At 37.7% G+C, this 13,906-nt stretch overlaps 1 protein-coding gene and 1 long non-coding RNA gene across 2 annotated transcripts in view; one reads left to right on the top strand and one right to left on the bottom strand.

Moving 5' to 3' along the window:
* Positions 1-6,332, bottom strand: part of NUF2 (NUF2 component of NDC80 kinetochore complex) — a 32,054-nt gene extending 25,722 nt beyond the window's left edge. The window contains 3 exon segments of the mRNA XM_017893428.1: positions 624-698; positions 1,993-2,135; positions 6,024-6,332. Of these exon segments, the coding sequence (XP_017748917.1) occupies positions 624-698; positions 1,993-2,115 (198 nt within the window). The 5' untranslated portion in view covers positions 2,116-2,135; positions 6,024-6,332.
* Positions 6,333-6,437: 105 nt separating this feature from the next.
* LOC108543090 (uncharacterized) lies at positions 6,438-11,228 on the top strand. The gene is made up of 3 exons (XR_001889457.1): positions 6,438-6,610; positions 7,021-7,091; positions 8,929-11,228. It is a non-coding gene; the product is annotated as an uncharacterized LOC108543090 (long non-coding RNA).
* Positions 11,229-13,906: the final 2,678 nt, after the last annotated feature.

The following is a 13,906-nucleotide window of genomic DNA, read 5'->3' as shown; positions in this document are numbered from 1 at the left end:
AATGAGAAAAATCTTCAGCTAAGATCAAAATATATTAACTTATTATCATTAAAGACCTTAATACATATTCTAGTATAAATACAGAGTTTTCATTATTATTAATGCTAGGTTCATAGTAGGTGCTTAATAAAGATTTTAAATGAATTTTAAAATGGAATAAGGTTAGCATTTACTAAATATCAGGTACTATGCAAATACTTAATTTGCGAAAAGCTAAGTTGCCTCATTTCAATTGTTTCAATCTTACTGCATATCTTCTACTCTAATTTGGGAGTTCTTCCTGAGAAGAGAACAATATGAAGACTTAGCTATTGTTTATTATAGTCTCTGAAGACAAATCTACAAATCTGTAACAACTGCATAGCATCAATAATCTGTGTGATTTAAGTCTTTTACTATGGTTTTCATCTTACTAAAGCTATGGATATAAACCATTATTATGCATAAGATCCCAATGTAACTGACATTAATTTTTTATGTCTTTTAATTTGTTAAAAATAAAGTCCATAACTTCCCATTATAAAAGCCAGTATGCATTGTAAGCAGAACTGCAGCAAAACAAAAAAACAAAAAAACAAAAAACAAAAAAAAAAAACCGTAATTTTGCCTCATCTTAAACTCACCATGTAAAAATGCTCCAGTCGAATTCCATATACTATTTGTAAGGCTCTCATGTAGATCATGTGCAAGACTTCAGGCTACAGCAAAAACAACTTTGAATATTCTGATGCATAACTCTAAAGGTATGTCACTATCATCATTACCATACAATATTATAGTCAATGAAAGCAAAGAAGAAAAAGACAACAAAATTACTCCATTTCCCTTGAAATACTCCTTAATTCTTCCAAATTTTAAAACACGTTATGATGCTTAGTTTGCTCAAACATAAGTGGTCAAGGGATCAGCTGTTTAAGAATGAGAGAGCAAGTATATCCAAATCCAATCCAAGCAACCCAATCCACCTTAGGAAATGGAAGAAGAAGAGTTAGTCTTTCAGAACAGGCTGTCAGGCATGTGGCAGAAATAATGGCACATTGAAAATGTGTGTGTGTGTGTGTGTTTGTGTGTGTGTGTGTTTTAAAGAACACAGGAAACCTTGTTTGCTGCCCAGATATTAAGGTTTCCTTAGATGTGAAGTTTAAGAGAACCCTTGATCAGGAGGTATAAATGTAATAGGGTTATATATGATTTTAAAAATTGGATCTTCTAAAACAGCAGTTCCTAAATGCCGGCGTGTGAATCTGTTCTGATCCATATAGTAATACAACTTTATTGGGTGAGCAGAAAGATGAGAAATATAGGGAAAACGTGGTAATCTTTTAAGAAAGCTGAATTTACTCAGTTTGAAGACATCAGTTATTCTAAAAGTATTTCTTCCATTTCAAGAATCAAAGGGGGTGGCGAGATCAGAAAGTTTGAGTTCTACATCATTAAACCAGGTTTTACTATGTTATCACTTCAAGTCCAACACAAGAAACTGGAAGGAGACTTTGGGATTTTCTGTGACACATAAATAGTTCATTTTGTATTTAATAACTAAAGATAGAAAAAACAGTACCTGTCAAAACAAGTCAATTCCCCCTGGGGCATAATGCATGAAAATTAATCTGTAAGCTTCGAAAGAGGATTATTTCTAAGCATTTTTTTTGTGGTTGAAAACCACTTGGAATAAGTTCCTTCAACCCCTACCAATAAATGATACTCTCAGACCACCATTCCAATAATAATAAAAAATTTAATACACTTTAATACGTTGTAGAAGCTGTAAGAAAACGATTATATTAAAGAGTTGAATCCTAATGGGAATGTAGAAGTCACCACACATATAAACTTGGTGTTATTTTTAAATTACGCTAGGTGAGAGATTCTCTCTCGATGAAAATGGTCTCCATCAAGGAGGGCATATCCCTTTCTTGCCACACTATAGACCTAGTAGCTTACTTTTTTCTTAAATACCATTATCCACAGGCAAACATAACCACCTTTTACCTTTGGATTTGGATAAAGATCATTCTTGGTGAGGTTTTTACCATCAGCTCCTGTTAAGATCTTATTGCGAATATGAATCACAATCTCAGCTACATTGTATCTGGGGAAAGACAAAGTCTCCATCTTGGAAGTTTCCTGTTAATCTGAAGGAAGAAAAAAATATTAGAAATATCACATAATCAGTAGCTCTCATTATCTGGAAACTAATAAATATAAGGACAAAATGAACGAGCGAAAGTTGAACTATTCATAGTTGCGTTAACTATCATCAAATATCTTAGTAAAATAAAGACAAGTATTTATATATGTATCCTAAAATTACTTTTATTCTAAGGTGACACAGTTATTTTCTGCTAATTTTCCTAGTGTTGTTCTCTTTTGTAGGAACAGAAAAACACATTTGGGAAGGAGGACTTTGGTTGAATACATAGATGAGAAACCATGTGCTTTTCTTTTATACGTGAGGGCCAAGGAGCTTAACGAGACCAATCCTAATAATTAATTCTCAAAGCAAGGCATATAGGTAACATCATCAGCAGAAGCTATATATAAACAACAGTAATATAGGGCATAAAAAATTGTATTCAGTTTTGACATCCTATTCAATACATATATGGTGAGACGGCTAATCAGGTTGTAGATGCAAACAGAAGAGAGAAAAACAAGTGAGTAAGAATAGACGGTATAATTGGTAGGAATTCCTGTCACCAGAGTGAGAACTTTAACAAAAAACCATTTCTCCTAATGTCTTCACGTGGTGAGTTATTCCTACCTGTGTCCCCCTAGAGTAGTAGTTCTCTAACTTTATCCTCAAGGGTACATCTGGCAATGGCTGCAGACATTTTTGGTTGTCAGCACAGGAGTGTGGGTGCAACTAGAATCTAGTGGGTAAAGACCAAGGGTGCTGCCAAACATCCTGTGATGTATAGGGTGGCACCCCATAGCAAAGAATTGTCCAGTTGAAAGGGTCAGTAAATGCTGATGTTAAAAACCTTGTACCTGTAATCTCAGCACTTTGAGGGGGACCAAAGCAGGTGGATCGCTTGAGCCCAGGAGTTTAAGACCAGCCTGGGCAACATGATGAAACTCTATCTCTACAAAAAACATAAAAATTAGCTAGGCATGGTGGCCTATGCCTATAGTCCCAGCTACTGAGGGAGGCTGAGGTGGGAGGATCACTTGACACTGGGAAGCAGAGGTTGCAGTGAGCAGAGATTGCACCACTGCACTCCAGCCCGGGTGACAGAGACCCTGTGTCAAAAAAGGAAAGGAAAGGAAAGGAAAGGAGAGGGGAAGGGAGGAGGAGGGGAGGAGGAGGATGGGGAGGAGGGAGGGAGAGGGGAGGGGAGGGCAGGAAAACCTTTGTCCTAGGAGCGTCCTAGAGCCTTGCATTTAATCCTGTTATGATACTAGTTGCAATGTACCAAAATTATGTTTAAAGAACTCTGACACTACATTGTGAGATTCCAGTAAGTCAGGATCTTTTCATTTTCTTTGTATCTCTCTCTGTAACCACAAAAATAGCAGTAGTAACAGCAAGAGGGAAATGAGCAGCAATAGCAGCCACTGCTATTGCTCTCAGCCACTCCCTTAAATACTTGTTGTGTTACCTTCAGATCCCCTACTCTCCAGTGAAGCAAAATGATCTTAGAGACCCAATGTGAATATATTCAGTTTTGCAAACACATTGAAATGGCCCACAATTCTGAGAATCTATTTCTTTAGGCTCCTAATGTTTTTCAGAATTTTAGGGTTAAAAAGGGGAGCTTTGGCAACTTGCCTAACCTCTAATAAATGGAAGCCATTCTAAGCAATGATTAACAAATAACTTCCCAATTCAGCTTGAACATGTGACAGCATCACAGAATTCACTCTCAGTGCAACTTTTTCCCACTTTATTATGGTTCCAAATTAAATAACTCTTCCTTATAGTGTGTGGAAATATGTTTTGTTGTAATTTTACCTCCCGGTCCTATGTATAGTCACTGCAACTAAGTAGAATATATTAATCTCTGTTTACATGACACCATTTTCAAAAATGTGAAGAAAGCTATTACACCTCTGCTAAGCCCTCCCTTCTTTAAAGTAAGTATAATTTCTTTATGTATGGCTATATGTAACTTTAAAATACTCCTTATAACGACATTGTTTTAGAAACTACCATCTTATTAATCTTCCTCTAACACACACTATTTTGTAAATGTCTTCTTAAAATGTAGTGCCCAAACTGAACATGACATGGTCTGTCTAGGGCACAGTATTAATGGCCTCCACTGTAGCACTTATTGATCAACTGAAACTCCAAGAACTTCACCATGACTGTCTTGTATCAAGACGGCTTCTCCTTGTTCTTTTTTTCCTCCCTTTTCCTCTTTTTTGGTCACATCTGCTGGGTCACTTGTGTTCTCGTTGTATAAATTGATTATTTGAACCTTAAGCAAGAATTTGTACTTTCTACCATTAAATTTCATGATTGCAAGCTTTCCTGTTAGAGCTAGGACCTTTTGTCTAATTTTTTTTTCTTTGAGGCAGGGTCTCAGTTTGTCACCCAAGCTGGAGTGCAGTGTAGCACAATGACAGCTCACTGCAGCCTCGACCTCCCAGGTTCAAGCTATCCTCCTGCCTCAGCCTCCCAAGTAGCCAGGACTACAGCAGGCACACACCACCATGCCCTGTTAATTTGCGTGTGTGTGGAGATGGGGTCTATGTTGCCCAGTCTAGTCTTGAACTCCTGGGCTCAAGTGATCCTCCTACCTCAACCTCCCAAAGTGCTGGGATACAAGCATGAGCTACCTTGCCAGGCCATAGAGCTGGGATCTTTTGGAATCCAGATTCTGATGCATCACATATTAGATGTCCCCTTCAGCATAAATATGCATTCTACATTTTCATGTAAGTCATAGACTTAAAAGCTGTTCATAAAAGGACTGGACCAAAGAAAGACTTCAGAAAAAGTCACTTTTCCAAAAAACCTGCATCTGAATTACAGAATATTGCAATAGAAAGCGTAGGTGTAAAGTATCTTCAAAATTAGTATCACTGTTTCCTCTCTTCTCTAATATTTGGCACTCTACTATCAGATTAATCCTTATAAAAACACTTAATGCATCATATAATATTTGTACGAAAATACTTTAATTACCTTACCCACATCAAATTCAAATTTTTCTGCTAGGCTTCTAAAACCTTTAATAATTGAATGAAATTTGTGCTCCAAGTTAGTCTCCTAACTTTCCCAAACTTCCAGTATTTCCTTTTGGAACCTCCTCCAATATCCAAATTCTGTCATTCTTTCGGAGTACCATTTCAGTTACAATTTATTCATTAACGAGAGATGAAGAAAGACACTTTCCAACTACACAGTTTGAGTTCCTGGGTGGGATAAAGTATACAAATGACTTAATATATACGCAGTAATACTCTGTCTAACGAGTAGCAGAGATTAACTGCTAATTATTCCTCTGGTTTCTCATTTATTTGCAGCACCACGATGCTGAGCAGAGTAGGTACTAAAAGTATTATCTGTTAAATTTTACACACTTTGTTTTGTTAAAATAAACTATTTGTGGACATCACAGTTCCAGGAGGCAGAGATTAAACAAAAATAAACAGAAATGACTCCCAACTTCAATGAATTAAGTAAAACGTTCCTTGAACTTTTAAAGGGAAAAATGATCGCGTTACGCATGCGTAGTGCTATATATACGCTGCTCTCTTCCTTTGAATTTTGAAAGTTGCATTGAGAATGATATTTTTGTCTTTTCATTCATGGTTTTGGATTTGGTTAAGAAACGTTTGGCAACGGAGATGTGTAAAAAGCTGACAAGCATCTGCAGCCAAATAAGCTACATCACCACCACCTTTCCAAAAATCACACATAAATGTATGCCTAAGTTGAACAATTTCAGCTCAAGCTCGTCTTCTTCGGTCTATGCTGCACCAGAAAACACCCATTAGTTTCGTAGAAACTGAACTCCGGTTGTTTCTGGGATTAAAATCAAATAAAAAGTAACGATGGGCCCGCCCCTCACCTCCCAGGAGCTGGTTTCTTCCGCCTCCTCCCACCGCTGAGAACAACGAAAACACCGCCAGGCCCTGCGTCCCGACACCTGCCCGCGCCTTGGGATGGCGAAGGTGTCCGCAGGCTTCCTTCCTCCGTCCTCTCGCGCTCACCTACAGTGCCGGCCGCCGACAGGAAGGCAGCGAGTTCGAGGAGCAGCTACAAGCAAAGTAAAAAATCAGCAAACGTCGACCGTTGTCACTTTTCAAACTTGCCGCCTCCTACTGGAAGTCCCGCCCCGTTCCGGCAAGCCCACGTCCAACCGCGACGGATGCCGGTTGGGCTCAAGAGACGCCAGGCAGGTGGGGCTGGAGTTGTCATGGAAGGGGCAGGGCGCAGGGCGGAACCATTGCTCGCGGAGCTGGCGCCGAGTCGGAACCTCGGACTGCGGGAAGTGGGAGCGCCGCGGTTTCGGGGAAGAGACCGGGGTTGAGCATATTGCCCATCTCAGCGTGACTTCCGCCGGCGTTGAGAGCGTTTTCGGGGTCCGAGTTGAGGAGCAAAACCAAGTGGAGGAAACTTCACTAAGTTCAGGGTGACAAGGGAGGAAGTGCAGAGGTAATTTATAGAATTCCAGAGTAATAATAATTTGTTGAACATTGATTATGTGCCGGGTTCTGTTAGATGTTTATAAGCATCATCTCATTTAGATTTCATTAAAGGGAAGGAAAGGGAGAGTGGAGAGATACTATCATCTCCTCAGGTGAGGGCTCTGAATCAGAGAATGCAGTTATCTGCGCACAAGTAGCATAGCTTGGATATGAACACACATCCTCTGACTCTGTGCTCATAAGCACGACTTCAGGAGGTGGAAGAAACGTAACAGTTCATCTGGTCAAATCCTCTCGCTTTTACAGACAAGAAAACTGGACTCAGTGAGAAGTGATTTGTTAGAAGTTATACAGTAGGTGGTACTGTCTAAAGTAGAAACCAGGTCTCCTGATTTTAGCTTCTCCCTCTTCCATCAGCCCTCAGGAGGAGCCAGGAACATCAGGTGCTTTCCACCACTGAACTGTTCCCCAAACTTGCACATTCCTGAGTGAGTTTCATTCTTCAGATAAGGGGCCCTGAAATCTGTATTTTTTTACATGGTATTTTGTTTGTTTTGGCAAGAGTGGAAACACTGCACTTAATACAAGTTAGGAAACCACGGCAGGCCTAGTTGTCAGGGGAGAAAGCCATTAAGTTTTATTGAGGTTTGGGACACGAGAGGTAGAACTTATATCTGGTCACAGGGTAGAGCATCATCTGGTGACAGTCGTGTGTTGGATGGGGAACCTGAACTGAATTATGTGAAAAAAGTGCTAGAAAGGTTGTGTTGAATGTAGGCACAAATACCGGTGCTTTGTCCGGTGGGCTGAAGGACTAAACCTACTGATAGTGAAGTCTATACCAATTCTAAATAGAAATACATTTCATATTCATTAGTTCAGGGCTTTTGTCTTTCCTTTCAATGTCTATTTACTGATGTAAGTCTCAAAGTCGGAATCTGGTAAGACTTAAAAGGAGGTTAAGAAAATAGATTTTTAAAAAATATTAGAGTCAGTGAGGAAAGCAGAAAAAAGAGACCTGTCTCATTGACACTTGCCAAATCAAATTGATTACTTATACATGCATAACCTCCACCAAATCATATGTCCTTAGAGGCAGGGAAGGGAGCCATAGCATAGTGACTGAGAGCACATCTCTACGGTCAGAGGGAGTTGATTGAAATCCCTGGTTACACCATTTACTACCTAGGTGGACTTAGGCGAGCTATTTAACCTAACTGAGCTGGTTTCTGCATCTTTAAAATAGGGATAACAGTTCTACTTTATAGGGTATCATGAAGATTAAGTGAATTAGTTCCCGTAGAGTGCTTAATTAAGTACTTGATAAATATTAGCTGTTTTTTGACTGTTATTATTTATACATGGTCCCTAGTAAAATATCTTGCAAGTGGCAAGTGCTTAACAAATGTCTAAGTTGTTGTTGAGAATCGAGACAAAAAAAAAAACAAGCGATTTATGTGAAAGCCAAGATTAGAATGGAACTTGGAGAAAGAGAAAAATGAGACAAAGGAAGAAAAGAGCAAGATGACCATTTTGTTGTATCGACAATAAATATTGTTTATTTGGGGGTTAATATTACTATTGATGTGATAAATAGTTATATTAGAAGTACATTATTTGTTTAAAAAATGAGTGTTTATTCAAATTAATTTAATTAGAAGGTTAAATCTGACTTTTAAAAACTTTTAGTTGCCTGATACTGGTCAGTGTAAGGCAGAAGGTGGAACATCAGAATTCTCACCCTAGACATTAGTCTAAGAGTTTTGTTATCACCCATAAAAACACTGACAATTGCAGAAAACTTCAGTGTTCTTTCTGATTGTAGCATCATAATTTTATACCCTCACATGTGCTACATTTGCCCTTCTATTTCTTTTCCCTGTCAGCCCTCCTGCTAATACCTGCCTTCACAGCCTAGACTGCATGGTTTATCAGCATCCAAATTTCCTGTGTCTGATGCCTCTGACCCAGGTCCCTGTCAAAATCTTGTCCCTGAATCTTGTCTATAAATCCTTAACTGGAAACACTGGAGAAAATGACACAAAGTGACATATGACAGATTGTCAGTCTCTATCTTCAGCTCTTTCCCTGATTCCTGACAAGCCTTTAATTTATCATCAGTAATTTCCCTGTCCTGTAACTTTCAGCGATTTCTCACAAACTTTACCCTTTCCTCATTCCTCTTCCCAGCCTAAATTCCTCTTTTAATAGAAAGTGACCAAAGTAGTCTTAAAGATATGTTTCAAGCACATAATACATTCGTATGCATCTGCAATTTGTTGTGTCTATTGCCTTTCTAATTTTAATTTCATGTTCCTTTTCTAGACTGCACTTTAAATTCTGGATGACAGACCTATCAGGACTGAGTGGACCTTTGAGTGACAAGATGGGGGGTGTTCCAAAGAGACCATGGCAGCCTGCAGCTAGGACTTTATCTTTAATGCAAGTGGTGATGCTGTGATATCTAGTGCTTTAAACAAATCTCTTTTTTTAAGTGACAGGGTTTCCAAATTGTTATATCTACTTTGTTTAACAGATCAATAGGGACAAAAAGTTGATTCACTTGGTCTAATGTGGTAGGAATAGGTGAAATACTAAGATTGGGTCCTACACTCTACTTGCCATCAGGCACCCATTCTTATGAATAGAGATTCCATAGGGGCCACAGACAATCCCAGTACTTTTTTCCCAGTTAATTGAGAAAATTAAAGCCATCATACAATATATAACTTCCTCCCTCTCCACTTCTGTCAGTGCCACATATATCCACCTGTCTTATTTGTCTGTCTCAGAAAATGTAACGTACTTCCTCCACCAATGTATGACTACTGTTTCTTGTTCTAGACCTCTTTTCTGCATTTGGTGTCATTAATCAAACCCTCCTTGAAACTTCTTTTGCATTTCTCCCATCTTTTTCTACCTGTCTCATGCTTCTTGGGGTTTTTTTTTTTTTCTCTGCCTACCCATTAAATAGTATTTCCCAAAGTTCCAACCTTGAGTTGTTTTCTGTCTGTGTCTTCCCTGTGAGGACTATCCACTCATTGTTTTAACCTATTTGCTCATGGATTCTAAAACTACTGCTATTCCTAACCTCTTCCTTGAAGTTCAGACATTTGGGAGGCTCACGAGCCCTTCAAACTCTAATTTGTCCTTTGCTTTCATTTGTACTCCCAATTCTATCTCATCTCACTGCCTCCAGCTGTAACTACTACAACCCCCACCTACACCACCAAATCCATCTTGTAAGTAGCAGCCAGAATGACCAGTCTCAAATGTAAATCTATTTCACTTGCCTCCTTAAATTTCTGATCTCCCTCCACAGTCACGTTCAAGATAGTCCGCCTCCATGGCCTGGTGTGCTAGAGTCTTCATCATCTTGCCACTCTTTTCCTTCCCAGTCTTGTTTCCCTTTCCAGTACCATCTCCCATCCTACCCACTTCACATTCATGAGGCTGCTTTACACCTGAGACCTTTCACATTCTGGTTGACTTTGTCTGGACTGTCTTTATTTTCTTTGGCTGACTCTTCCGTATCCTTACTAATTTTTTAGGGTTCTTCCAAGAAGCCGTTCCTTATTCCATAGTCTGAGTTAGTTGACTTTTCTCTGCTTTCTTGACATTCATGGATTCATTCAGAAAATATTCACTGAACCCTTATTTTATGCTAGATACTAAGCTAGATACTGGAAATATAATAATGAAAAAGCAAATATGGCAATAACCGATCTAATAATTTCCTGACAGAGTTTACATTCTCATCGGGAAAAAAAGAAAAAAAAAAAATCAGTTCAGTCTTACTGGCTCCATGCTTGAGAATAGCTAGGAATTGAAAGGGTAAAAGACAAGTGTTCTAGATAGAGGCTAACAATGTTTATGAAGAAGAACACAGTCTAGGAACTGAGAGATTCTAGACGGGTGGAGAAGTAAATAGGGACCAGATCATGAAGAGCATTAGTGATGATGTAACAAACTTTGGACTCCTTCTTAAGGCTAATAGTAGCTTTGAATGGTTTCAACATGATTAGGTTAGTATTTAAATGATTAATCGCTACTCTGAGAAAAAGAACTCAAAGGGTGGCAATACCAGCAAGAAGGAAACCAGTTAGGAGATAATTGTAGTAAACCAGGGAAAGAAAGATGGCAGTTTATACTGGGGCATTGCCAGTGTGGGTAGAAATAGATCTCAGAAGAATTTTAGGAAGTAGAAATGGCAAAACTTGGTGACTGAGTGAGGGCAGAAATGGGATAAATCAAGGACAGATTTTCTTAAACAAGCTTTAGTGAAGACAGAGACTACCCCATTTGCTGTCATGTATTCACAGCTTAGCACAAATCTTTATATGCTGGAGATGCTTGATAAGTACGAGTGAAATTTTCTGGCTTGAGTACCCAGATAAATGGGATGCCAGTCTCTGATTTAGGTAACATAGAGGCAGACTCACTTGGGAGATAACTGGTGATTCAGTTTTGAACATGTCTAGCTTAACATGCTTGTGAAACATACTATGTCCGGATACACGGCAATTGGATGAATGATTCTGAAACTCAAGAAGAGAGGTCTGAGATGGATTATTTGTATACTTAAAAAAATAAAAGTTTATGTTATGTTGAAATGATCTGTTTTGTGCCTGTCTCCACTATCACACAGGTCTGCTTCTTAATGACCTTTGATGTTCCTGTGCCTAACACCATGCCTGGTACAAACTGCACACCCAATCAGTGTTTGTTGTTGAACTGAACTCCTTTTGAGACATGATGCATCTAACAAATAGTAGTAGCCTCTGAGGAGGGAAATTAGCAGGTCAGAGTGAAAAAGAAATTTTCATTTTGTTGAATATATTTTAGTTCCTTTTGCCTTTTCCTCCAATGTATTTCTATTTCATGAGAAATAAAAGATGACATAAAAGTATTCTAGTAGATTTATATGGACTTAATACCAAAAGCAATACTCCAACTATGTTCTGGTCACTATAGAGTAGAATATTAAAATGCTATCTGATATGATATCATATTAGTTTTTTTTTTTTTTTGAGACAGGGTCTCAGTCTGTTGCCCAGGCTGGTGTCATCATAGCTTACTGCAGCCTCAACCTCCTGTGCTGAAGCACCACATTACATTATTGATTGGTTTATAAATTCTGTGGTTGTATTATTGATGCCATCATTCAATTCACTTATATGAATTAGGAATAGTAATAGCAAGATGAAGTGAAATTATGAACACACATTTTATAGTAAGGGCATGAGACAGAAAATCTTTGAAACTGTACTGTATTATGAGATATATACAAAATCTACAAAAGCAAACAAATGCCATTGTTTTATACCTGCCTAACATTTCATACAAGAGGAAATAATGATAGTCTCTCCTATCGGCCAACATTTCTAGCTTGCTGACATAGGTAGCATTTAATATGCAAAACCCTTTAATCACAAGTATCAGAAAGCACATCTTAACTGTAGTTATAAATGGAAAAGTAAAAATGCATAGTGCTTTTATATATTTTTGAGTTAGTATTGTACTGTATAATTTTATATAAATGGTTGAGGCCATAGATATTTTGAAAGTACACATTAGTATTTAAAGAAAACAGTAAATTCTAGTAACACTTTTGAATATACAGCATGTTCACTGGGTGGCGCTGTTGCATTAATGTTAACCTTACATATTTTGAAAGTTTTATTTCATTTTCTTTTATAAAAGTAAATTAGAGTGATAAACATTGAACACAATGTTCTGGATAAAAAAAATAGATTCTAAATTTATTGGCATTAGAATATATGTTTAGAGCCCAGGCTTAAGAAGAAAAATAGCATTGAATGCAAAATAAGCTATCTGCTTTTTATTACCCTTTAATCATTACAAGCCTGTTAATCCACTTGACTTCTCAGCTGTGTTCATCTTTTTTAGTGGATTTGAGAACTGAGCTGTACATTTGTAATACAGTATCTTTGTTAAAGACTCACAGGGAATTCTTAGTTTGGAACTATAAAGTACCTATTCTTTGCTAATTTGTGATGAGCTCTAAATGACATCTGAGAAAGCAAAAAGTTGCTATATTATATTCTAACCTCTCTAGTATCATTTTTCCCAATTTTCCCAGCAAGTTCTATTATTTTAATATGTTAGTATAGAGAATCTTATGAATTATCAGCTGAAACAAGTTAAATATTCTTCAAAATTTTGTTCAATGTGACTTTTTAAAATTCAATTTTCTTTTGCAGAGATGGGGGTCTCACTATGTTGGCCAGGCTGATCTCGAACTCCTGGTCTCAGGCAGTCCTCCTGTCTTGGCCTCCCAAAGTGCTGGAATTACAGGAATGAGCCAACTTACCGAACCTAAATTCAATTTTTATATTCTGGATATTTTCAATATCCGTATTACAATATCCAGTGCTATTTTTCAGTTATTTCAAAGGAGTTAATGAGATTCTCAGGAAAAATACTGATATTAATGTATTCTAATTTTTTTATTTGAATAAATTTTTTTTATTTAATTTTTTATTTGAACTACCTGTACTCCAAATAGTTTTTGGAGTACAGGTAGTTTTGGAGTACAGGTAGTTTTGGTTACATGATTGAGTACTTTGAATAGTTTTGGAGTACAGGTAGTTTTGGTTACATGATTGAGTACTTTATTAGTGATTTCTGAGATTTTATTGCACCTGTCACCCGAGCAGTGATTGTACTCTAATTTTTAAATTAGTCAGTTATAACACATTTTAGAAGGGTGTCTTAGTTCATTCAGGCTGCTTTAACAAGCTACCACAAACTGGGTACCTTATAAGCAACAGAAATGTATTTTTCACAGTTCTGGAGGCTAGAAAGATCAAGGCTCTGGCAGATTTGATATCTGGTGAGGGCTTGCTTTCTGGTTCATACGTGACATCTTCTAGCTGTGCCCTCGCATAATGGAAGGCACGAATGAGCTTTGTTGGACCTCTTTTTTAAGGGCACTAGTCCCATTCATGAAGGCTACCATCATGAATTAATCATTTATCAGAGGCCCCACCTCCTAATACCACCTTGGGAGTTGGAATTTCAAAATACAAATTTTGGGGAGACACAAACATTCATGCCATAGCAGAAGGGGAATTTTTAATAAATGAAACCCGTAATAACTCACAAATCAGAAAAGTTTGGGGATAAGTAGGTTTCTTTGTTGTTGTTGTTGTTTTGTTTTGTTTTGTTGGTGTTTTGTCACAGTTCTGGTGCCATGTTTTCATTCTCATGAATGCTTTATGATAGTGATTTATATTGTCTAGAGTAAATTTTCTAATATGGACCCTTAGGAGAAAATTGC

The sequence above is a fragment of the Rhinopithecus bieti genome, unplaced genomic scaffold, assembly GCF_001698545.2.
Source record: "Rhinopithecus bieti isolate Rb0 unplaced genomic scaffold, ASM169854v2 scaffold_23925, whole genome shotgun sequence".
NCBI classification, from domain to species: domain Eukaryota; kingdom Metazoa; phylum Chordata; class Mammalia; order Primates; family Cercopithecidae; genus Rhinopithecus; species Rhinopithecus bieti.
This window is presented reverse-complemented; position numbering and strand designations above follow the sequence as displayed.